This window comes from Siniperca chuatsi, linkage group LG13 (assembly GCF_020085105.1).
Source record: "Siniperca chuatsi isolate FFG_IHB_CAS linkage group LG13, ASM2008510v1, whole genome shotgun sequence".
Classification (NCBI taxonomy): domain Eukaryota; kingdom Metazoa; phylum Chordata; class Actinopteri; order Centrarchiformes; family Sinipercidae; genus Siniperca; species Siniperca chuatsi.
Window position 1 is genome coordinate 8,797,391 of NC_058054.1, and position 26,546 is coordinate 8,823,936.

The 26,546-nt window shown below is 39.9% G+C and overlaps 2 protein-coding genes across 6 annotated transcripts in view; one reads left to right on the forward strand and one right to left on the reverse strand.

Annotated features, from left to right (window-relative positions):
• Positions 1-13,574, forward strand: part of LOC122887083 (netrin-G1-like) — a 65,685-nt gene extending 52,111 nt beyond the window's left edge. For 2 of the 4 annotated variants that reach the window (XM_044219946.1, XM_044219947.1), the window contains exons 5-7: positions 2,727-2,753; positions 4,034-4,078; positions 11,379-13,574. In XM_044219946.1, the coding sequence (XP_044075881.1) occupies positions 2,727-2,753; positions 4,034-4,078; positions 11,379-11,617 (311 nt within the window). In that variant the 3' untranslated portion in view covers positions 11,618-13,574. The remainder of the gene's footprint in view (positions 1-2,726; positions 2,754-4,033; positions 4,079-11,378) is intronic. The other 2 variants (XM_044219948.1, XM_044219949.1) reach the window with 2 other exon arrangements.
• Positions 13,575-23,049: 9,475 nt separating this feature from the next.
• LOC122887089 (guanine nucleotide exchange factor VAV3-like) overlaps positions 23,050-26,546 on the reverse strand; it is a 52,693-nt gene continuing 49,196 nt past the window's right edge. For both annotated transcript variants that reach the window (XM_044219963.1, XM_044219962.1), the window contains one exon: positions 23,050-26,389. In XM_044219963.1, the coding sequence (XP_044075898.1) occupies positions 26,348-26,389 (42 nt within the window). In that variant the 3' untranslated portion in view covers positions 23,050-26,347. The remainder of the gene's footprint in view (positions 26,390-26,546) is intronic.

Consider the following 26,546-nt stretch of genomic DNA (forward strand, 5'->3'; position numbering starts at 1 on the left):
AGGTACCCTTTAGCGTTTGTATGGGACGCACAGGGCTGCCAGAAAGCCTTAAGGAAGTCACGTGACGTAGTATAACGAGCAACATAAAGAGTGAGAAAGTCCACCTGTTGAGGTGGTGGGGTGGATGGATGGCACAAACAAACACAGAACTTTCACCCAGAAGACCAGGGTTTGTGTCCTGTGTGAAACCAAAAGTTAACGATGAGTTATCAAAAGTTACGTTATGTTACAAGTCACCTTAAATCACTTATGTCACATGCCTTACCTGGGAATGAGAGCAGGTTGAGTGTGAACTAATGCTGGATATTTTTCTGCCTATTCACATGGTATCGCTGAGGCAGAAGGTGCTCTTTTGCATTATCCCCATTATAATCTTGGACGGGAGTTGAGTCACATTTATCAAATCCCATGCCTGAGGCAGGGGGCTCATTGCCTCAATAAATCTAATACAGCGACTCACGGATGTGGTGGTGGATGGCCAGGCAAGGCCAGATGGTAGAAGATCTAGCCCTCTGGTCTTCCGTTCACACTGATTCAGCTTTACAGTCAGAAACTCTCATGGCAGTAGTCTGCTGGGATTGACAGCAGGTTTTTCAGATGTTCAGTTTAATTGTCTGATTTGAATTCTCAGACATGGTGCTCTGATTAGATTTGTACATAGATACAATATTGCTATTGATCCACTGATTTAGTCTGATTAAGTTTGTGCAGTAACGGTGCTTTTTCTTGCTCTTCTTTTGGCTATTTGTTGATGATGAATTGTAAGATTATGTAGTCATTTGCATGACTATGTGTGAGTCTGTGGGTGTGTAGGCATGTATGTGCACAAAACGGTGTGTGTGTGTGTGTGTGTGTGTGTGTGTGTGTGTGTGTGTGTGTGTGGTGGGTGGGTGGGTGTCGGTGGGTGGGTGGGTGGGTGGGTGTCGGTGGGTGGGTGGGTGGGTGGGTGTCGGTGGGTTGGTGGGTGGGTGGGTGGTTGGGTGGGTGTGTGTGTGTGTGTGTGTGTGCATTTACCGGCAACATATGATTGTGTGGTGAGTTTGTTTATGGGAGCGTTTGCGAACTCTAAGGAGATATTGCTGGATTTACTGCTGCACCTCTTCTGTTATGAGTCTCCCTGCAATGTGGTGCTCACTGTCAGATTGACAGGCCGTTATTAAAAACAACACTTGGCCGCATCTGCACTGAACTGATGAAACCAAGGTCTAGCCATATCAAAAGCAATATTAGCACTTGTTTGGCAGTGGCATAAAAAGCAATAATGTAGCACATGGAAGTGACGTAACAATGTTGGTCCCCCAGGTGTTGAATGAACACACTTTTGTCTTGAATTATTCTTATTTCTGTCATATGTAAAGCCCGGGCCCCGTAACATGCCTTTATTCATTATTTGAAGCTCATATTTCCTATAAGGATATTAAACATACAGCCCTCGTATCAAGACAAATATGCTGAACGTGCAAAATGTAATTATGGTTTAATAGCGTTCATCTGTCAAGAGTCTTCCTCTTTAATCATGGAAGTCATTCATCTCACAGGTAGGAACAGGGCGAGGTCTATTACATATTCAAATCCCTGCACATGCAGATATATGGACATACGTGACCCTTCATCTAATAAATTAGAGCCAAAAATGCCCTGCATTGCTATGGGCCATAGCTGTCAGCAGCAGAGAGTGAATAAGAGTGATTCAAATCCAAGGCTTCCCTAAAAGAAGGAGGAGAAAATCTGTAAGTTGCCTGCACAGCAGAAGAGGAATCACTTCGAGAATTATGTTGACAGTCCACTTTTCAGGGAGCGTCAACTCATCTTGTGTTCCCAAGCAGGTTCACAGGTTAAGAGGGGCTGGGGCTGAGAGTTTGATCAGACTGTAGAATGTGTCTTGGCTTAAAGGCAATATTGTTTGCCCTCCATTTCTCACAAAGAACAACTATTGGTTAGGAATTGCAGCTTTCTTGCTTTCTTGGAAATTAGAGCTTAAAATGCTGTGTTTTTCCTGCTGCTGTGCACTTGCCAACAGTTGTTGTGACAGCATCAAACTGGTAATGAAGTGATGAATGGGTTGCAAACAATATGAAAATCCCATTGAAACATAATCACAGAAGGACAAAGCGATAAAGCTTGAAAAAAGGATCAGAAATTGCAATAAATGTGAGGTAGGATTTGCCCGCTGATTACATTAATGTAACACAAAGATGGTGAATCCACAGCCAGATACTGATAACACATATGTTTTAGACAAAGGCTGCATCAGGGTTGCCAAAGTCAGCTCAATTATTTGCAGATGCTTTTTGACTGGTGTGATTGAGATATACATTGATTCAAAGATGATACAGAAAAATGACCAGTATCTACCTTTTAAGACAGGCCAACAGCAGATAAGGAAAACAAACTGTTGAAAGATAAATGAAAACGCTGATGAAAAGACTTTTCCTGTATTCAGAGTTTTGATTCTGTTGACATTTCTTCACTGACAGACCTGTTATTATCATCAGAAGAGGGTAATTGTTGGACCACGGAGTGGTCAGGTTGTCTGCAGAGCCATGGCAGCTGTTAATCAGTGGACACAGTGGAGACCATTTGGACAAGTATTGGTGGGCTTTGAATTATTCAAGGCACAACACAAACAAAAATGTTTTCTCTTGCAGTTTCATGACTAAAGTTTCAAGAGTAAAATGACATGAGTCGTGCTTTAATGAAAGATTGTTTCTTTGCTCTTTCCGCAGGTATTCCCAGTAATCATGGACCAGTGCGTAAGTTGATCAAGCTTTTTAAATTGGCATGCTGACTAATGGCTTCCTCCCTCAGTGATGAATAACTCTTGTTTGACTGATTATGTTAGTGTGAGACATTGTGCCATACATTACCATTATCATTCATCAGTATGTTTTCCACAGTGAAAAAAATCCATTCTAACAAGGCATCAATGTAGAAATATGTCTTAATATCCTACTTTTATGAATGAAAGTGAACAAATGCATAATGTGAGAAAACTTTACATTTCTCCTATTGCAGTTTAAATAGTGACAATTGTTGAAAATGTTTGAAATAAATAATAAGTACTGCATTTGAAACAAGTAAAAAATTTTCTCCAATCTTATTTTAAGAAAACAAATAAATTAAAGGTCAGTTTTGCAAACCATGCTGTCCTATGTCATATTTTGGAAATGAATAGAAAACAATAGCTGATTTCCAAATATTTCCAGGTAGCATTAAAATCATTGAGCAGTTAACATAGTGACCATGGAGCTTTTATAAACTTTATGTTGAATTAAACACCACAAGCACACCACAAGCAGGTTTTTAGAGGCTTTTTGATATTCATATTGAACAGAAATGAATGGAAACGGACCAATGGAAAACAATGGATGCCTGAAAGGTTACCTACCCTCCAGGCATCCATTGTTTTAAGGTAGGAAATACCATAAAACTCTGCAGCATGGTTTGTAAAATGGTAAGCAGTAATATTAAGTATTTAATTTGTAGTTAACAAGCTAATACTTGCAAAAACACTTGTATTGCTTAAGATTAAATCACTTGCTAGTTCATAAAATACTGTAAGAGTCCTGCATGTTTGGGCCAGTGTAACAGCAGGCAGTGCTGAGAATCATTTTCTCCCTTCCATTGTAGAATAGTCGCTCTAAGCGCACAGACAGAGAAAGGAAAACCTTTTTTTTTTAAGGCGTGGTTCCCACCATGCATCCTACGCATGTTGATGCCTGAAGGTGACTCCTCATACTGGATAACCAAAGCACCTACCATATGTACATACCTCTGCCTTTGTCTTGTGGAAGATTCACTCATTTAAGATGCATGCATACTATTCTACATTAGTCCACTTACTACTCCAAACACGTGGCAGAAATATTCCAATAATTCTGAGGCAAACGGCAAACTGATAACAAACGGATTATTGTAAAAAAAAAAAAAAAAAACGAGAATCTATGCATGCTGTCCCTGTGCTTTAACTACATAACAGCATGAATTATATGACAACTCAGTGTAACATATAACCTTTCCCATTTTTACACAGATCGAGCAAATGCTTCATCACTTGGTGTTGCAAATCGTAACCAAGGTAGGCTTATAGGCTTTGTAACTTCAGCATGATATTACATTACATAGAAAGATTTGATTGCTTATTGATTGGCAATTTTAAAACAAAAAGTGTAATGTAGAATATGCAAATAGCGGTATGCAGTAGGTTGTTTTGCCAAAGCCCAGATGCTTTCATCCTGCATGCACACAAACGCACGCTGGTCCTTACAAGGCAGACCTTTTGTTGTGAGAACACTGTAGGGAATGGACCACATGCCTCATGATCAGAGTCCACAGCCTCCTAACCCCTTTGATCATGCCCTCTTTTTAAATACCCAGAATGCTCTCTGGGGATGCACCCTTTCTGCCATGTGCACAGGGGAAAAAAGGAAAGAGAAGGAGAGGGAAGGAGAAAAGAGGCTCCAGGGGGGTTTATGTAGATTGATCTCCAGCTATCTCCAGATAATCCTCAGGCCCAGATATTCTGTGTAGTTGCATCTGCACCACTGCTCTCACAGCCAGAAGAGAAAAAATTAAAAGAGGACTTTCAGGATTTCGACGATTAAGGGAGGGCATTTCCTTCTTTTTTCTGGACTCACAAAGCTGGGAACAAAATGCACCTATGAAAATAAAGTGTTTGCTGCAGTCAGAGGTGAAAAGAAACCAGCTTCTGCAGTGGAGTGGATCACAAACAATTCTGCTCCTGTGTAATCTGCATCATTTCCATATAAAATGTCAAAACACAGAACACATCAATTTAACCTATAACAATTTCATGAAAAGCTTTTACATGTAGGTGTACTGTATTTGTTGCACATTACACACCCCATGCCAGTAGGTGTTTTCATATGTCCTTTAGTAGTAGAGGTAACATTTTTTTAGCGGAGAGGTGACATTTTATGTTGAAACAGCAGTGTCTATGAAACATTTAGCATTTGCAGTAATAGGTACCATGTGGGGCTGCGACTGAGGATTATTTTTTATTACAAATAAAATCATATTGATTAATCTATCAATAGTTTGGCATATCAAACATCATAAAATATAAAAAGTATTAGAGTCAAAGGTGACATAGTTAAATGTCTTGTTTCATCTACAATGATATAAAACAGAGAAAAGTGGCAAATCCTCCTATTTGTGGAGGTGGAGGCAGAGAACGTTTTCAGTTTTTGCTTGAAAAATTACTTGAACAATAAATCGATTATCAAAATAGTTGGTAATTCATTTTGGGTTGATCAACTACAATTAATCGACTGTTTGTTTCAGGTTTAGTACTATGGCTGAATTACAAGACACTTCATCTAAACCTGATCAAGGTTAATTTGCAATTGTTATTGTTGGGAAGGGCAAAATATAAATACCTTTGTGAGTATTGATTTTGTAACAGTGAAAAGAAAAGTAATCACTGCATACATTACCTCTCGTGTTGACATGTAACATTTACAGTAAACCAGTGTATACTTCAATAATAATAAACTAACAGGCTGCAAGCTGTAGCTTCACATATTGTATACATGAGTGTGGTATCAATCTTCTTATCTAACCTTCAGCAAGAAAGAGAATATTTCCAAACAGTTTTGAACTATTCTTTTAATATAACTTTGTATTCTTCCAATTCAACCATTTACTAACACAGGACTTGTACTTCAGTAAAAGGAAAATCAGGCACTTTCTGTCTTTAGATGCGGCATTGTATCCCTGCCACTGTGAAGTGGTACTATGCAGCTGACAATATATATTGAACTTCAAAGCCTCGAGTCACAACTAATGATGAAGCCTTAATGTTAATATGATGACAGGAGGCATGGCTGAATGTGGGTTTCAGCTTACCCTGACATCATGGGAAAAGATATTGATCCAATGTAATTGAAGCAACACTATTCTGTCTCAGAGCATATAATTAGCAGATCCTGTATCTGCAAACTGTCTCCACTAATAGTATTGTACTGGTGAAACTATAGTTATAAAGGCTTTTCAAAACTATTAAATTAATCACTATGAATACGATAATTTTCCCCATAGGTAATTAAATGGAGGTGCTACTGTCTTTCCAGGGTCTTTCTTGTAAAAAGGGGATCTGTAATACTAATACTCCCTTTCAGGTGTCAAACTCAGTGATTTGTGTAATATCAGATCTGTTCATATCATTTGATGCATTTAAAAAGGTTGGCTATTCAATAGAACTTATTTCTATCACACAAGATCTAGATCTTCTACAAAAAAAGGAGTTACAGGAGCTACGGTCCAGGGCATCGATTTGTGACTTTTAACCAGCTATCATGCTGTGAGCTGCTGTATCTCAGAGACTTCAGTCACACAGCGTTTGGGGACATCAAGAGTTCACTGAGAGGATAAGAGAACTGCCTGAGTATGTTTAGGACATAAACAGACTGCCTCAACTGCCAGCATCGCACTAGATGAAATGTGTCCTAATTGACAAAATAATCCAATCAGTAGTGTGTTATAGAATGTGATACAGTAGGATAAGATCAAATTAAGTTTAAGAAACATACCTTATTGCATCATGTTTTCAGTCACACAAGGAGCAATACTCTTTATCTTTCCCATCTATCACTGTTGTGCTGTTGCTGTGGTGAATTTTCTCCATGTTGCTTCGTGCAACACCAAGACCCAAGGATGGATCTGTCATAACAGTTATACTGCTAAAATATCACACATCTGACAGAGGTGTTAGGTGCACATATGTCTCAGAGAGAGTACGCTGGTGCTTAGCCAGGATTCGAATGGCTGTGTTCTCAATTGCTGCCAGCACAAGTGAGAGTAAGTGATGTCACACAGGGCAAATTTGGCGACTCCCCTATGTAAGATAAAGTTGTATGTAGAAAATCATTCAAAAAGCATGATATTGTATTTTATTATTTATTATTAAAGGGGCACGCCACCGATTTTACACATCAAGTTCAGTGTACTCGTCGCAGAGTACTACTCAACCTGTGAAACAGTCGTATAATGTTTTCTGTGGCTAGTCTGAAAACATTACCCTTAATGATGTCATCAGGGTTATTTCGGCTTGGGCCTGGAGACTACAAATTTTAAGCAGAAAGCCTGTGTTACAAACTGGGGGCATGGAGGTTGAAAAAGCAATTGCCAGGCAGGGAGTGTCTAATGAAATACACCATTGAGTTGCATTATGGGAAATGTAGGATACAGTGTTTTGGGGGCTTGACCTATACTTGAGAGCCTTGGACAACAAAAAAATGTAAAAATGATTCATTGTTGCAATGTTTTTTTTTAATCGCTCTCTGCTGTGAAACAGTAAAAATGCCAACGCACAGTGGACAGGCAATGGTTTGCATTATTTTGTTAAACAGACCAGACCAAGGTTGTATCCCATGACAATTACGAACATGTGCCCCCATGAATGGATGGCCACCGCAGGAATAGACAGCATTGTGTTTATTAGAAACAAATTATCAGAAACAACACATATCAGAATAAACACACATGTTGACAAGTGCTTTACTATTAGCCTATTATTTATTTCAGGAACCTAAATATACAGGAAAATATAAATTACAGAAAAAAACAGTGACACCAAAAAGTCAGATATTTTAGATTTTAAATGAGGCTTTCTGAGGAACTCAAGTGTCTTTCAGGGTAGCCAAGCTCCCCGTAGTTCTCTGCTGCTTTGATTTGTCGCCCCAGTTTAAGGAAGTGCAATACTAAACCGCTGAAGTGCCCTTTCAAACATTATTTCGGTTTCCATATACACTTTTGGCTTTTTCATATGAGATAATAATTACATTTAATGTTTCATATTTGAATTCAAATAAAAATGTTTAAGTTTAAATTAGTTATAGTAATGATTTCATGTGTAAATGTATCTTATTGTACACCATACAGTGTTGAGTAAGTACTGTAATATACCCCCAAATCACTAATTTGTCTCACAGTGTTGTGTTAACACAAAGTGTCACTGACATGTTCATCTTATCTATAACAGATAGGAACTGAAGATGCCAACTTACAAAGTTTTTATTATTTCACATATACTCAGTCACTATGTGAGATTTTTTGAGTGACACAGAATAATTTACTTATTTTACACTTTATTTTGTCATGACGGCAGGGCCCTGTGGCTCCACAAAGACACCGCAGCCTTAAGCTTCTGGATAAGCAAACTAATTGGGCTAGAGATGCTTTTAGAAATACAATGGTCCTGAGGGTCTGCTGTAGGGCACACAGATTATCCTTCTGCCACAGGCAACAAAGTTAATGGGTAGACTAGACAATGGAGACTCAGCTGATCCCATGGAAATCTTTACCAAAACATACATAGCAGGTGTTTTCCATTAGCTGTAAAATGAGAAAGCTGCTTTGACATCACTGATTAGGGTGTAGCCAGAAGGCCATTAATGTTTGAACCCACAGAGGACAGGGCAGCAGCACACTGTGATTCAGGAGTCCATTTTCATACATGCAAAGTTCAAGTACAGACACTTTTGCACTAGTAAGATGTTGCTGAGTGGACTGACTAGAGGTCTTGATCCTGTCAGACTGGGACCAAGACTGTCAGGGTCTGAGACATATTTGGGCTGGGCTTAAGCCTATTTTGATGCAGTGTTCTGGGACAGGTTTGGTTTAGGGTTAGGCCTGATTATAAACATTTCAATTAAAGTAAAATTAAACCTGCAATAACTAATCATTTTTGTGGGCCAGTAGAAACAAGCTGTGACTACAACACTGACATATTATCACATTTTAAGTTGATATAGTGAACTTGTTAGCAAACAGTTGTTTATTTACACATCCAGCAAACACAGGGCAACATTAGAATTTATTTTGAGTCGTGTTTCTGTCCACCTGACAAAAGTCCAATATTCACTCTCCTTTTAGCTCTGTTTCTGGCCTCCACCAACTCCTGAGAGAAATATGTGCCTTTTAAAGGTACAGTGTGTAGGATTTAGTGGCATCTAGCGGGGAAATTGCAGTTTATAACCAATTGAATATTGCCTTCCAAGTGTGTAGGTGAAACTACGGTGGCCACGAAACTCGCAAAAAACGCAAAATGCCCTATCTAGAGCCAGTGTTTGGTTTGTCCGTTCTGGGCTACTGTAGAAACATGGCGGTGCAACATGGCGACCTCCGTGGAAGGGGACCCGCTCACTATGTAGATAAAAACGATTTATTCTAAGGTAATGAAAACACAATGATTCTTATTTTGAGGTGATTATACACTAATTAAAACATAATTATAAATATTATATTCCAATTCTGCCAATAGCTCCTTCTAAATGTTACACATTGGACCTTTAAGCTGCTAAATGCTCCACCGTTGTTCACCAGCCAGTTGCTAACTGTCTGTCTACATCCTGGGTACATAGTGTGCAGTATTTGTTTTTTTTACTTCTTCGCTAAAAACAGCTGCCCTCTGCTGCCAAAAATTATGCTATGAGAGCAGTGAGAGTGAACCAAAAGAGTAAAGTTGCAGTCCGGAAAACCAAAACAATGAACTGAAAGACACTTTACATATAGTAATTTGATCCATTGTTATTATAAAAAATATCGATGTATAGACCCAATAAGTAGTAGTAATTCTAATCCAACCCCTTTCACAGCTGCACTACTGCTTCTAATTATGAAAATGATCAAACATTTGTTCATCACACTCAAATGCATCTGCACCATAATTCTTTTTCTTGCTCAGTATTGATTTGGCTTTTAAAGGAAAATAATAATAATCTAATTAAACAGCTTATTCATTATATGATATGCAGATCAGGGTCTGTGTGTTTTTTTGTGTGTGTGTATTTCATCTAAATATGAACACTATTTCATATTCCCAGCATCGATTCAAAGAAATTTCGTGGTTGAATCTATCTAAAACATCAATTGTAAATGTCAGGTTTTGGTGTCAGTCTCTGAATCCAAGAGCAGTAGCTTCTTGCCAGACTCATTATTTTGCACCAGTGTTCAACAGTCATACAGGGAGAAATCTATCATGCAATGCAGCCTCAAGACCTGCTGTATTTTAAGTAAGCGGTTTGACTGACTGGAAGAACTGCTATATTTGCTCTTATACTGCTATCATTATCAATCTTTCTATAAATACATAAAAACAGTTAAACACAACAAGGCTGTCACACCAAATCTCTCAGGGTTTTCGAAAGTAGAGGCAGATGAGGGAAGGAAAGTGGGTTCACCAAAAGAGTAATTTACAACACTTTACACACACATCACAAAATCATTGAAAATCCCATATTGACGATAAAACCCTATATCCACAGGTCGAATTTCCATTTAAAGCACATAACAGCAGTGGTGGCTGTGTGAAGGGGATGGGAATATTATTAAGTTAAATGCAATAGCAATGCCTTTTTAATCAGTTTGGCAGGAGCAATGATTATTTGTTGAGTTTATTCTGATGCATGAGAGACATTACTGAAAATCAAAAATGTGATTACTATTTATGCAGGTAGAGATATCCAATTACACTGAAATCTCTTGGCAAATATTACCTCTTCCAGGATTTCACCTCTGCCAGCAGAGGGGCTTTCTGGGATAATTGAGTCGTGAGTTTTTGTCTGGAAATGTGAATATTGGCTTATGTAGTCCTAATCAGTCTATATCAAAACAAAGAAATGTTTGGTGGCCACTAGAACCACACATGGCAACACAGTTGTGGATATTACGTCCTTTTCTTCTAACAGGGTTGTATTGTTTGTTGTAAGGTTAACCGCAGAGAATAAAATAATAGCAAATAGTGAATTACCTGGAAATGCATATTTGCACTTCAAAGGTAGTGGTGGTGTAGGTGGAGCCAGGTATCCATACCATGTCTTCTCCTCTTTCTTTTCTTTGAGTGCCATTGTGCCAGAGGGAAGCAGAATTTTATTCTCCTGCACAGAGGGGCTTTTCCACAATACTCTGGCATCCTGTGATTCACTAATCATTAATTTCACCTCATCACTGCCAGGGTTTGTTTGCTCTTTTGTTTTGCCAGGATTATTTGCTCTAAAGTCCCTTTGGTGCTCCCAAAAATATCCATAAATCCATAAAATGTCTGTCTGTGTTATTTTGTCACAAACAATCATTCAAAGGGTTTTCACAGGCTGTAGGCTGCATTCTAGCATTCATACAGTATGTGCCCTGGTTATCGGTCTTCTCTTCCTCTGCGCACTCCTACACAAAAGTCCTTGGCTTCACCCTCCCTAATGTGTCAGCTGTGCTCTAAGGACACAGAGCAATGCAGACATGACATGAAGAGGCAGCTTGTGCCCTGTGAACTTGCCTGTTGATTTTCTCTGCCGCCTTATCACTGAGTGATCTATTAATCACCCCTTCCTGTCTCCCCTGCCCTTTTTGCTTTGTCTCCACAGCTCGGGTGTGTGACAACGCGATGCTGCGCTGTCAGAATGGTGGCACGTGCCACCACCATCAGCGATGCCATTGTTCCCCCGGCTTCACGGGTGTCCTGTGTGAGAGAGCTCGCTGCCAGGGCCCTGGGGAATGTGATGACCAGTTGTCTGGTCGGGCCTCCTTCCATCATCCCCCCATCAGCCACCAGCTCACTCTTTCCCTCGTACTGCTCCCGCTATTGATTGTTTCCCTTTGCTGAGAGACCTGAACGGCTTCCCATCCTCAACCAAAACCCTAAGACCACATATGTTGAGACTGAACTCTCAACTTTAAGGACATGAAGGATAAAGGATGTGTGGATAATGTGCGCAGCATACAATATAAGCAACTCTTTTGTATATCCAAGGCCACAGTGGTGGGCGAAAGTGTTACTAGTGCAACAGGTTGTGCACTGATCTGTTATACTGAATGCTAGAAGGATTTATGAAAGGCTTGGTCAAGTCACTGCTGTCTTTAAATGTCACAGAGGAAACGGTTGGAGCCCTCGCTGTGTGATTATGTCATTGGCTGATGCTTCATTAAAGTCAGACTGGAGACCCGGATAGAGCTACCCACAATCTGAGAGGAAACTGTACAAAACTAGACACATGATTTCTAAGTATCATCTGAAGTTATTAAAAAAATAATAATGTGGACGGGGACATCTTAAAACATCTTGCCTCACTGCCTCCTTCCTTACTTGTTACCCTCTTCTTCTCTTCTCCTTTCCCTCACTTTTCCCTTTTCTCCTCACTTTCTCCTCCCTGTGCTTTGGTGACTCTGGTGATTTTACTTTGCTGAAGGGTGTCTGTTGTTTTGCCAAATGCAGCACATGTATTATTATCAAGCCCCTTGACAAGTACCAATCTAGTACTTTTTCATTTTCTTTTTCAGAGGCTTTGTAGTCATGCTTGAGCTCACCTGTATGGAAAAAAAATGTTGTAACATACTGTAACTGTATTTAATTTTTGTATAAAACAGATATTTTCATGACTACGCAAAAGAAGAAGATGTATTACTTGTTTTCTATTGCTGCCGACCTGTCCTAGATGTGGACTATGAGTGCATAAGGAGTTTGGTTGTATTATTTCTTTGCTTGTGTGGCACATGGTTCTCTTCATTTGAGAGCTGCTGTCAAAACTATGTTTACATACACACTTACACAATACACTTCCACCAAAGGGAAAAAGAAAACATGTCTTTGTCTTGTTGTTGAACAGTAGTAATTTTATTAAGTAGTAACATGACATTTGAGACAAGATGTGTAGAGTGTAGAAGTGTATTGTTTGTAGATAGGTACAAGCCAATGACAATAGCTGAATGTCATTTTAAAGGATTTTTGAAAGCTATCAATGCCAACCGTTGACTTATTCACTGAACCAACAGTTGCTGGTAACAATATATCAGTCAACAAATTACTTCCTAGTTCTATGACTGAGGTTGTTTTTTTAATGTGCTGAAACCTATCCTTGTCGTGTTCATGAAACATGGGAGAATCAGAAGAATCTCAAGCCAAAATCCCATCAGCTTTATGTAAATTTAACAAGAAGACTTTGGGGGGAAAGAAGATTGCAAGGCTGTCGCAGAGGTTGTCCAGCTCAAATCTTTAATCAGATCTAATCCTTGAATCAAATGGGAAGAGGGGAAGGTTTTCTGAGCTGGTACGGTTGAAAGCCTGCATCCTGCTGCGGGAGCCTCCAAGAAGCGACACGTTCAGGAAATGAGCTTTAATTCATGGAGGGTCAATGAATAGAAATGAAGTCGCATCCCACTGGGTGACATATTGAGCACTGAGATCAATTTCATTTGAGAGATTAATTTTCCTCCCGAGGTTGTCATGAAACACCTAATTGTGTTAGAGTCTACTGTAAGTGCCTCTCATTAAATGACACTGTCGATGAAAAGAGTAGCGAATTCCTTTTTTTGACAGAGACTCTTGCATTGGAAAGCAACTTTTGGAAAACTAAGATGAGGTATTTGAAATGGGTTAATACACTGTGTGAAATAACTGGAGAGGAATAGATGTTATATATTTAGCAAAGCAAATAATACATTTTTGGAAGAAAAAACAAAAGGTAATGGTCAGCGTAAATCTGGAGAAAAAATATGTTAACTATGTTATTGTCAATTAATTTCAATTATAAAATAAACATCAGCAACATCAGTAAATCCTTGAATAATTGACTATTTGACTATTTTCTCCCCAAAACAGTGATTGTCCTATCACAGGTAGCAACTGTTATAGGCACAGCAGGTCTGTCAGGCTTTGAATTTCTCCACAAGTGGTGATCATTGGGCTTTATTAAGAGCGATTATATAAAGATAAATATAAAGTTTTTTTAACCAAAACCAAAAATACAAGCGCAAAAGTCTAAGGAACACTGTGTTTATCTGCTCTAACATAAGCTGCAAATGTTATAATGTCTGGCTAACTAGCTTACTGCCTACAGTAGTAACCTAACTTAGCATTACTACAAGGCCAGAAAGCATTTCATACTCTGTGGGGTACAGGTTACTAGAGAAAAAGATCTGTTCACGATAGCCCACCCACATGTTGTATTTCCCACTATGTGGAAGCCAGTCCTAAAAGTTACTATATCAGAGTATAGGCTACTGCACCCCTGTCCTGTTCTTTATTGGATTTGGGAAAGTTAGCCAAACTTGTTATGCCAGCAACAGTTGGCCAGCTAGAAATGGGAAAGCCTGTCCACTTGTCTGAAATCAAGGACCCACTGTTTCAAAAATTAACAAGAATTTCAATGGTAAATCTATCTCGATTATCACTGAACAGAAACAGAAAGCTTGATAGGCCAACAGTAACTAAGGGGGGCGGGGTTTAGCAAAAGGTCTGCTTGCTCTTTCTAGCTTGCAGATGTGACTAAAACTGACAAATGATGCTCTTATCCCAAACATAGTAACAACATCATATCTATCCAGCATTACAGTTGTATTATCTTCTGTGATTTAATAGTTTTATACAAGGTTACTCTCTCTGAACTGGCTCTGCAGACTGTGAAGTGGCACACTTGAGACCGTTTGTGACAGTTCGAGGAGAAGAAGCTTTAGAGCAGTGTTTAAGGGCCAGGGTGTGTGTGTGAAAGACAATTACCTTTATGACATGTTAGTGCAATAAAATGGGTGTTTTATGCTCCTGGCTTTGGGCTGTATTTAGCTATTAGCACAAAAAAGTTTTAAGGTTAAATCCAAGTCTCTTGCACTTAAATGCAGATTATGGCACAAAAGGATGATGAACAACTGGATTGAGACCATTGCTGTGCCTCAAGAGCAAGTGCAACACACTGCCAACATCGACATTCTCAGCCACGGAGGGAAAATGAGCGCCATAATTCTTCTACATGGCCTGCTTACTGTTGGAGCATGGGAATATTTAAAGCAACTTTCTCTTTTTCTACACCAGATTTAGAGACAAAAAAGTAGTAGCAACTACATCATGCTACTGAACATGTTATTGAACATATTTTCTAATACTATGGACTTGGTAAATTGACTTGTATTTTCTGGTCTACATTTGCTTTACAAAACATGTCACATACACTGATGGCAGAGGTTGCTCTATACTATTGCAACTGCACATCAGGAGCGATACAACGTTTCCTATCTATCGATGATACTAAGTTCACCCATACACACACTCACGGCACAGCCATCTGGAGTAATCAGAATCAGAATCAGAATCAGAAAGGGGAAACTCTTTAGTTACAGCTGAGCTGCAGATGGTTCTACTCACAAGTTACCCACCACAGCCCTGTCTCATCACCCCCGCTGATACATCCCACCACAGCAGAGTCATCAGAAAACTTCTGAAGGTGGCAGAACTCTGTGTGGTAGCTGAAGTCTGTGGTGTAGATGGTAAATAGGAAGGGAGAGAGGACAGTCCCCTGAGGGGACCAGATGGTGTAGAAAGCACTGGAGAAGTAAAAAAACATGATCCTCACCGTGCTTGTCGGCTTGTCCAGGTGGGTGTTGATGCAGTTCAGCAGGAAGATGATGGCATCTTCAACTCCCAGTCGGGGCTGGTGGGCGAACTGAAGGGGGTCCAGGAGGGGTCTGACCATGGGCCACAGCTGTTCCAGCACCAGTCTCCCCAGGGTCTTCATTATGTAGGAGGTCAGTGCCACCGGTCTATAATCCTTGGAGCCACTGGGACGCGGCGTCTTCGGCACAGGAACGAGGCAAGATGTCTTCCACAGAACAGGGACCCTTTGAAGACTCAGGTTCAGGCTGAAGACTCCCAGGAAGATGAAGGAGGAGGGAGTAGTGGACTCAGACAGACAGCAGCTGAGTTAGAAGGAGGATGAGCAGGATCCGGTGTGGCAAATCTGTTAAAGAACAGATTAAATTTGTTGGCCCTGTCCAAGCTGCTTTCAACTCCTCCGCTGCCAGTCGGTCGGAAGCCAGTGATGCTCTTAATGCCGCTCCATTCAGGATGTCTTTGATGTCCTTTGTTACCCACGGTTTGTTATTTGGATGACAATGGATCATCTTAGTTGGGACATTGCAGTCCACACAGAAGTTAATGTAGCCAGTGATACACTCAGTAAGCCCGTCAATGTCCTCTCCATGAGGCTCATAGAGTGTATCCCAGTTTGTCACCTCAAAACATCCCTGAAGTGTCTCATAGGCCTCCTCTGACCATCGGTGGTCGAAGGCTGCCTTTTAACCAGAGGCACATGGCAGGGACTGAGACAAGACCTGAGGATTTATTTCGCTAGTTATGTTCCCCACTGTTCTGTGTCACAGCGACACCATGTCCTTCCTCCTTTCACTTCTAAGACTCAGGAGGGGGTATTAGGAGGACATTTTTAGACACGAGCAGTCCTTGTGTTCTGCCACTGTCAGCACTGGTGGCACCAACAGAAAGTTACATAACATAAGACAAGGGGTATTCAGTATCTAGGAAAGAAGAGGCTCAGCAACATGACTGGTGCACTCAGTTTGTTCAATCCAATCCAATCCAATATCCATATTTAGCTCATCAATGACATCAATGAAATGCCCAGCAGTAGCACTCAGTGGTGCTGTTCAGGGACAGAAAGCTAAACTTTTCTTTCAGTCAACATTGTAAATAATACTATGCATATATGATGAGTGGCGCTCTACAGATTCCCCGGCTTCCCATTTTTTTTCAAACCATTTGAATGTTATTAATGCTTATGCTAAGCGTGGTCCCCCACCGTTTTCAAATCAAGGGTTATAAAGAAAGTACAGCTTCTATTCTATTTCATGAATTTCAGAAATGTTCAGAATGTATACAGTGATGTACAGCTCAGTTAGAGGTTGCAAGTCTAGTTCTTTGTTTGTAACAATAAGTCGTCCTTGACCCGTCACTGAGCAAGCTTCAGCTGCTGGCTCAACCCTTCACTGTAACCAAAGAAATGAAACTACAAGTGTGGTCCCATATGGAGAGTTGCAGTTTCCACAAAGACCTTCTCTTCCTTTGAGCAGTAGCACTATTCTCATAAAGCAAATGCTGCCTGCTGCCTGACAATGGAAGATACTTTATTTATTTATGTATTTGCTTGCCATTTTTTTTGTTTGTTGCAAGAGACATTTGAAGAAAAGTTACACCTAGTCTGTAAAATGATTGCGAGCAACAAATTAAAACAAATTAAGCATACTGTACAGTACATATGTAAGACAGTTGGGAAATGATGGCACTTCTGAAAGGATTTTGAGATGTTGGACTGAGTTTTTTGTATTTTTATTTTATTATTTTTATGTCTATGCAATACAAACTCCTTCAACTACGAAGGCCTGGTCACACCATAAAGGGGTACAGCGAAATTAATCTGCTCATTTCACGAAATGTGTGGTTAGCTTGGTTGCATAGGTACTACTCACAGGGCAGTAGCAATTGAGCTAAACTCTAGCATGCTAGCCAGTCGGGAACATGCTAAAGCTAGTCACAAGATCTCCAAGCTTCTTTCTATTTTCTCTATGCTGGTCTGTTTATTCCCTCCTGGCATTTTGTTCTCACAATTATACCTCATTTCATTCAATTAAGAGTTATTGAAGAGGGCGAGAAATCTCTCCGCACTAGCAAGCTTGCTAATTGTCAGTTAGCATTAACTGTCTGTTAACAAGCTCGTTAGCGCGGTTGCTGACTCAACAAGTTCACTTTATTAAAAATATGCATTTGTACCATCGACTGTCTCATAAGTGTCTGCGAACCATTCCTTTTCTGGAGCAGTTTACTCCAACAGAGGAGGGGTAAATAAAAGTGGATGGAACAACACACCAAATATGCTACTATAGCTTCCTCTCCACCTCTCTGCAGCCCTGTCAAGACGGCTTGCTATTGATCAATGGCACACAATTGTGTATCAAAGTTCACCAAAGTTAAACTTGATGCAAAAAAAGGCGTTCATACATACATTGTCCCCACAAGCAAATCGGGGTGATCTTGGCAATTCCAATGAAATCATATGATTCCATTGCCAATTTCTCTCCTTTTAAATGCTGATGTGACAGGACCTTACAGTGAATTTCAGCCTAACTCAGTAACCTAATAATAATAGGTATAATGTGAGTGAATCAGTTCATCTGATTTCTTCCCTTCTGAGATACAGCAAACTTATATTAAAAAGGTGTGGAAATGCAAAGAGGCTCCATGGGGAGAAATCAGTGATAAAGGATAGAATTTCTCTCACTGTTACAATGCATCCACCTTTTACGAAAATATCATCACATCTATCATGTTCTATATACACTATTTTTTTGTATTTAAAAGTAAATTAAATAAAAATTTACAATGACAGAAATAGAAATTATGGCAATGATTATGCTTATGCACAGAGAATAGTGATTCAACTTTTATTAGATGTGTATTAACTAAGTGTTCTTTGGACCAGTGAAAAGAGGTTGAACATCATATGAGACAGCCTGAAGCATACACCCATGCAAAAGTGCACTTCATGTGCTTTTATGTGTGTAATATATACTGTATACTATATGCAGCCAGGCACACTGACTCACCAACATCTATAGGACCTTCCGTCCTCTCCATCCTAATCAATTTTTCAGCTCCAGTGGTAGAAATTGTACCGACTCCATTTATGTGGCAAAACACCAGGAATGGCACTTATGGAGGGGTGGGAGCAGCATGCCATCTGTGGCTTTATCAAACCCCTATTCACATCCCTGACATCGCAAGGACAGCTGGTGGGTGGTTCGCTGGCTTGGTACACAGAGCCAGAGTACACTAGAATCAATAGACAGAACAAAGGGGAAGTTAAGCTGCCTCTGCTGGAACATAATGGAAATACCTTTCTTTGTACTGCTCTTTCAGAGTTCTTGGAACTGACTAAACAGGAAGCAATATTTCCACTCTGCCCCCATCCATTAGTTCAAGAAAGATGTGAAAAATATTATTTTTGAAATCATAAGGTACATGTCACCTATTTCATTTGAAACTATCCTTGTATTGCTGAGGACTTATACAATAAACTTGATGTGATGGAGTCCATGTTGGTGTCAAATAATCTGCACTACAATTATTGCAAAAAAATATGGAATTAAATAATTTATTTGATATGCATAGGCAGCTTTAAGTAGGATGTTTAGGTTCTGGCACTAAGCAAAAGTTATTAAATAAATCTGCTTTCTTGTCACGACCACAAACCAATCTGATGTCCCCTCATTTCAATACAATCTAGAGCAGCAATCGGCTCTTCGACTATAGATGGTAATCCTATTCAGTGTCACACACGATCACAGCTCTTGTCTATTTTTTCTCAGTGCCATATCCAGCTCTTCTGGCCTTCAGTGCCACACCTAAATTGCAAATCAGCCCCGGTTGGGATTGACACCACAAGCCCCTGACACCCTGTTGAAGAAATTATTTATGTATCACACCAAATCCGTCCATAAATAAAAGATACCATTCTGTTCCAGAGATCCCGGAGCTGGGAAGAAAATGGTTTATCCTCATTTTTTCTGGGACTGGGAAAACAAAAATACATAAATACACACCTGTAGAATGTGTAAAAGATTATCACCTGTTCCAAAGCACATTGCACATGAAGACTGATATCAATTTCTCTACAGAATGTGGAGATATCCTAAAAATCATACCTAGGCCAATTTTCATATTTAGTATTTTTACTCTCTCATTCTTAAAGTAGGCACCAGACGGGTTGGGTTTGCCTGATAGGACCACACCCTGAGTATCAGAAAGGATACTGTATAAGTATTTTAATTTATGCTCAAATCAGCAATTTGTACTTTGCATTTTGATTCAATAAAATGTTAACAGATGATACACTGAGCTAAAGCCACAAGCTGCATTGATAAAAGTGAATACAAACATTGTTAAGCTGTAAGCATGGCTATAGAAAACATGTGTCAATTAATAATTAATAATAATTAATTTTGCATCAGAGGTGCAGTATTTTGCCCTTTTGGGAGCTCTTTCCCTCACACACACACACACACACAATTTTCTCACTTATCTAGTCATATCTAACCATGCACATAGTTTTGGTTTTATTTGTCCAGCTTTTGAGACATCTACAGTATGAGGTCTATGAGATTTCTGTGCAGTGGAGGTGAAATAGATTTCAGTAGTAGTGCTCATAACATGAAAGCATAACATAAAAAATTAAGTGCAACACCCATGTCAACCTAAAGTGACATGGGTCAAGATGCCACCACCATGCAGGCTTATATACGTAGATAACAATGGGTGGAGGTGTTTTGATGCACGTCATAGTGTATGTTGCCCTTTACACTTACAAAATGCAAAAGAAAAATCTCTTTCCAGAGACAATGATGGAATGGATATCTGAAAATAAAACCATAACTATCTGCATGGCTGGATGTCACTCTGGTTAAGTCATAAAATGTGTTTTTTTGTTTGTTTGTTTTTGTTTTTGTAATTTGGGGAGAACTAAACCTTTAACCTCAGATCATGTTATATTTAGTTAAATATCAAGCCTGTTATTTTAACAAAAAGTATTTGTTCAGCATTTGTTACAAACCAGTGTTGACAATTGGCATTGGTTAATCCAAGGACTGTTGTCTCATGTATTGGAGGAGAGAGAGGCACAGGTGGCAGTGGTGGCAGAAAATCCCAAAACAAAGAGCTGGTACAAAGAAGCAGTTAGAGAAGAAATAGACACACAGAAAGATAGTCAGAGACAGATTGACATGGGCACAAGAAGAGGTAGTTTAGAGGCAGACAACGGGCACACAAAAACAAAGAGATTTAAGTTACAGTGGGGAGAAATAAAGGAGGGAAGACAGAAGCTTTCATCACAAAAGCCCGCCGTGAAACAATAGTTCCCTGATGGAAAGAGGCAGCAGTAAACATGAACACCCCTGTTTGGCAGACCTAGAGGAAGGAATAAGAGAGAAAGAGGGAGACGGGGGGGAGACAGACAGGCCCTGCCAAAGCGGCCCCCATGACGAGCAGCGCCACCTCGTTAAACCTGTCCGCAGGAGTCTCAGGCAGATGCTCTGTTTTTTCTGTGATAATGGCCGACCTGCTAAGCAGCTAGCAGCGTCACGCTCCTTTGAACAACTATTGACCTCAAAGCTGTCACTCTGATTCACGCCAGTACCGGTTCCAACTCACCACATTCAGAAGGGGCTTGTTGCAGCATAAGTTTTAATGGGGGCCTATATGTATTAAAATTGCTTGTTATAAAATGTTGTACAAAATGCCTTTCTGCTGATATGGTCTTCATAAGTTTGTGTTAGGCTTCTGCGCTCAGCTGCGCTGCATGTGGGCATCAGATAGAGTAGCTACAGTTTCATGATCAGCAATTATGTCTTAAGACCAGTGAAAACATGCTCCCCAGCCTGTGCAAATTGGCATTAAGGGTATGAAAGTGTTACCCATTAATGCACATTTATTTACCATTTTACATTGGAGACCCACCACTGTCAAGCATCAAAGCACAGTCAGCACATGGAGCCATGAGTCAAGAGGAAATAACTAGGGTGAGGGAGAGATAGTGAGGGAAAAAGAGATAGACAGAGGAGAGAGCAGCGGTTCTCTGGGGATTAGTTCATTTAGACTGCTTTGATCTGTGAGATCTTAATTGCTGGGTAGCACTTATAGAGTCCTCGCAGAGAATTAGCAACACCATCCAGGCGAGGAGCGTGGTCGTGTCGTTACCTTCCCTCCCTCATTCCTTTTTTCTCTGGATAAACTCATCTCAATTCCTGGACATTAATGTTTAATCATATCTCTATTAATGATTAAAGAATAAGCGTCTACAACCATGCTGGAAGCTCTGGGAGGTGCTTTGAGTGAAACACTAAAATCAGCATGCCACCATTTCGATATTTAGCAGGTTCACCATCTTAGTTTATTGTGTTAGCATGCTAATATTTGCACTAAACACAAAGTGCAATTTAGGCTGACGGAAATATTATTAGTTTTGCAGGTATTGGACAAAGTGAAATTTTGTCCTGATGATGATGGTAGCAGATATTGATATATTTCACTGCATGCGTGATACATTTGACCTGCTGGTTGCACTAGATGAAAGCCCTCATACCTAAACAAGATTTGATCTTTCCCCATTTTGTATATCACTCCATTCATCCCATCCATCCATCCTCCTAAGACGTTTTGCAGCGGCATAACAACATCCTGCCACTTCTGCCTATGTTTCTGAATGTAAATGATTGTGGACAGCTGTAAACATGGGTTTAATAGCTGTTTAACAATCAATACTTTTGTTTTGCTGATGACAGTCTCACTTTCATAAATATGCACAACAAAACCCCAGCCAAGCGACTATAAAGGTGAGAATAGCAATTTTTAAGTATTGGTTGATTTACCCTTCATTAAGTCAAATCCTGATTTTATGGCATCATGTTATTCCAGCTATTAAATAGTAAATGTCAGCTTCAGCAGCTTCTGTGGGTTTTGTGAAAGGACTAAATATCTTCTTTTTTTTTTTTACATTACTCTTTTCTCTTGCAAGGCAGCTTTTTATGTACCTTGTCTCAATACAGAAAAACTCTGTGGTTGTAGTTTTATGATTTTGTAAGGCAGGTTGATGGTCACAAGTCAGCAGTTGAATATAAATCTTACAGATAAAGTCTTTTGGAGAGTCAGGCTCTTTTGAGAGGAACTGAGAGCTCACCATATTTCAGGGCAACTTCAGCTTTTGCTAAATCCCTGTTTAACCCCATATAGAGATCCAGAGGGGCTAACAGCAAAGACCAGGGGTTAAGGAGATCATTCAGACAGATGAAGATGATGCATGGCTTCCTTCTCTCTGCCCTTTGTCTCCGTCTCAGATGCTCACACATACCCCCACACACACACTCCATCCTCTTGTTCCCTGTACTTTATCTACTCCATGCAACCTTGTACACCCATTTCTCTCTCTTTGGCTGCTGTCCAACTTCTCTGTCGTCGCCTTTCATCTCTTTGGTTAAGACAGGAACAGGCAGATTAAGGAGAGGAAGAGTATTAGGGGAGCCATTCTTTCTGCCTCTTTGTGACGGGAGGGTTACTGTTAGCGCAGCAGAGCCCTCCCTCTGCTGAGTTTGGTCATTAGAGAGGCTGCAGAGCAGTGGGGGAAAAGTAAGCCTGAGGGAGTGTTTACATTACAGGAATACTGATATTGTGAGACTCTGGTGTATAAATGCATTCTCATATTTGAAGGTGAATTTCTGTTGAATCTTATATTTAAAAATCCATAAAATACAAAAGGCAATAAATTAATATAAGTGTATAACACAGTAGAAAGAGCACATCAACTGACAAACAGTTGTCAAACAGCATGAAGAAAATCAGTTCAGAGCATCAGAACACTGCAGGAAAATGTGCCAGAAATCAATGAATATTATTGTTAAAGACATAATTTAACAATAACTAGCTGCATACTAACGGTTCAAAGGGCTTAATCACATTTAATAAGTTATAGCATCTGCTGAATCTGTTGTTCAAAAGACATTAATGTAGCTACTAGCAGCATTTTGATTTACAAATAGAATTTGACTCATTGTCAAAAGACACGAAACATAGCCTGGATGTACACAGTTACCTAGCGCTTACAGGAATACTGTGATATTTTAAAATCAAAAGCTGTATTCCAACAAACGTTCTATCAATTGGAAAATATAATAATAAAACTAATTACTGGAGGTAATGATGTGAACCATGACATTCTCTCCCTAAGGACATGGCATGAAACAACAGAGCCATGGATTGTGTATGTAAAACAACAAATGTTAGCTTGCTTTCTGTAATATTTCCTTTTTGTCTATGACTCCAGACACAAGCGTTGATTTACTCCTTAACAGCTATGAAGATTCTTCAATAAAGTACAGGACAAATCATTTTTGTAGACGTTCAAATGTCCCCTCACCACACCTCTAGCCATTATTCTTAATTTCTGCATAAGATACGAGAGTTTTTTGAAGAGAACAATGCATGCAAAAAATGCATCAAAAACTATCTTAATCAGAAAAAATAACTTCTAGATATCTGGCATGCGGTGAAATTTGAACTTCTATCATCATATTCTTTAACTTTAGATGAGCCGTTCTTCTCAAGCTATATATGATGGTTTCGAGCGAGAAAGGGTTAAAGACAAGGGGCTTGCTTCACAAAAGCGATTTGCGAGCAGTGCTTATATGCAGACTGCAAATGGTGGTCACATTTCACAAATGACTGTTGCCTGCAAATGAGAGATTAATTTTGGAGTCACAAGGGGCTCTCACATGCTCATGCATGGGTCGCAGGTATGGTGTTTGTTTTAATTAGCGAAATGTGTCAAAATTAACGAGAGGAATTATCTCATCTTGCAAATTGCAGCTTGCATGTTGCAGATTTGGTGAAAGGGGCCCAAGATTGTTTTTATTTCAGTGACGCAAATTAGGAAAGAAAACATGGACCTTCACTGAGCTTACATGTTCCTATACCGCAACTGTTTTTAGGTGTCTCTCTTTTCTGTTCTGTTTGTTTAGCCATTATTTGAGCACTGCCAGTTTTCCACTGCACCTCCACAACCGTCTCAGACACGGCTGTGAATTATGATGCAAGTGCAAAGACTTTGTTCCTGCAATGTAACATTTGTCTGAAGAGGGAAAAATAGCCTATCAAATTTCAAAAGTACAATTCAAAGAGTATGCTTTTATTAAATATTGATGTCACACACATGGTTAGCGGAACGTTAACGTTTGAAGGAAAACAGCAGCACTTAACGCCCTTGTGCTACCTTGCTCTACAGTGAACAGCTGTTACATCATCCTTGAATCATTCATTCTGAAACCAAAAAGAGTTGAGGTAAACACAAAATCTGTGGAATGTATAAGGGCTCTCCGGTTTCCACAGTGAATGATCAAAAGATGTAGTAGCTCTCACTGAAGTATAGACCTAGAACATGCACTCTTTAAACGTATTTGGCTTTGTAATTCCTTTTTGTATATTTTTTTTTCTTTGATGACTTCATCTGAAGCCAAACATGAGAACTGGGCATATTTTTTTCCTTTAGTGGCATTAAATGGGGACATTGTGAAACATTACCCAAGTGTGTGTATCTTCTTCCTTTTGATGATTCACCATATTCACTTAGTCTCATGGGGCTAGCCATAATTGTGGTCAGGTTTGGCTTAAATTAATTTGATATTTTAGGAAATACGCTTATTCGCTTTTTTTGGTAAGAGTTCGATTGGAAGACTGATACCACTCTCATGTCTGTCTGCTAAATATGAAGCTACAGCCAGCATGCCAACCACGTATCAAGCCTGAGTCCGTACAGCAGCGGCCCAGGTTCAAGTCCGGCCCGGGACCTTTGTTACATGTCATTCCCCTCTCTTTCCCCTACCTTTCCTGTCTCTTTCTACTGTACTGTCAAAGCAAAATGCCCCCTACCCCCCAAAAAAGATTTTGATATACAGATTTTGTTACGTTCATATTGAACAGACAGATATGAGCATGATATTGTTCTTCTCATCTAACTTTTGGCAAGAGAATGAATATATGTCTTTTTCCCGAAATGTCGAACTATTGCTGTACATTTGGTTAATTTTGAAATTCTGACACCAATCCAATGCCTCATGAAAGTTGTACTTGGAAGTTGAGGTGGTGATTCAAATTACAAAAGATTTTAAAGAAATTATTATAGAATAGGAATCAAAGCTTAGAGACGTAGTGACATCAGTGATGGATTTCGGCACCTTCCACAACCACATTATCAACTGCTGTCTCTCCAGACGTGTTTTCCTGTTATGATATGACCAAATCACTTTTGGCTCTGCAAGACTAATAGTCACTAAGACTGCAAACACACCACATGTGAATGACAGTTCAATCCTTCACTCTGTGGTGCTGAAATCGTTCCATCCTTTCACTTTTCACATTTAAATATCATATAGTATCAGTCCAGTGATTTAAAATTTAAAAAATAAAATGGGTCTTAGACAGAAAGTTGAACACAAAAGTGTGAACAGCCAAGAGGGCTATAGTGTTCCAACAGCAGTCAAAGCTCCTCAGGTCCAGCATTTCAGTTTGGTATGAGTACCTGGGAGGTGCGCTGTCAGCAGGATCTGTGTTCCAGTTGGGTGACTGAGCCTTCCTGGTATTGAAACATGATGACAGTGAAGGCAAGTCTCACACCAGACAACGGAGTCATCAATAATAAGACAGTAAGGAAGAGGGGAGGGTTATCTGGGCACAGCACATGCACTACCCGGTGGGCCGCGGGGGCAGACAGGGCCACAGAGAGGCGAGATATGGCATTACGCTCCTGGAATCTGCGATTTGACATCTGCTCCGTGTGAGAGTCTGTCAGAGGGCAGGAGAAGGTTTTTGAGGGCACTGCTGCTTCCTCTTAAGTCCGAGTCTCTGGGTTTTATCAAAGAGATCTGACTTGCAGGGCACAGAGAGTGGCTGAGCAGCGTGGCGCTCACTGTAGGTGGTCAACTTTGAATGGATGCCGAATAGACGTCATTCATCCAGCAGTCAGTCCTCCTCTTCCACGTAAGTAGAGGGAAACCAGCCCACCTGAAAAGCAGCCAAACAGGATACAGTTCAGGCAGAAGCACTCAACTGCACAAAGATTACAGAGGATATACATTTTTATTTTATTCATTTTTTACCCCCAACTCTTATTCATGGCCCAGTCTACATATGACGCTAACAGTGAGGAGCTTCACTGAGG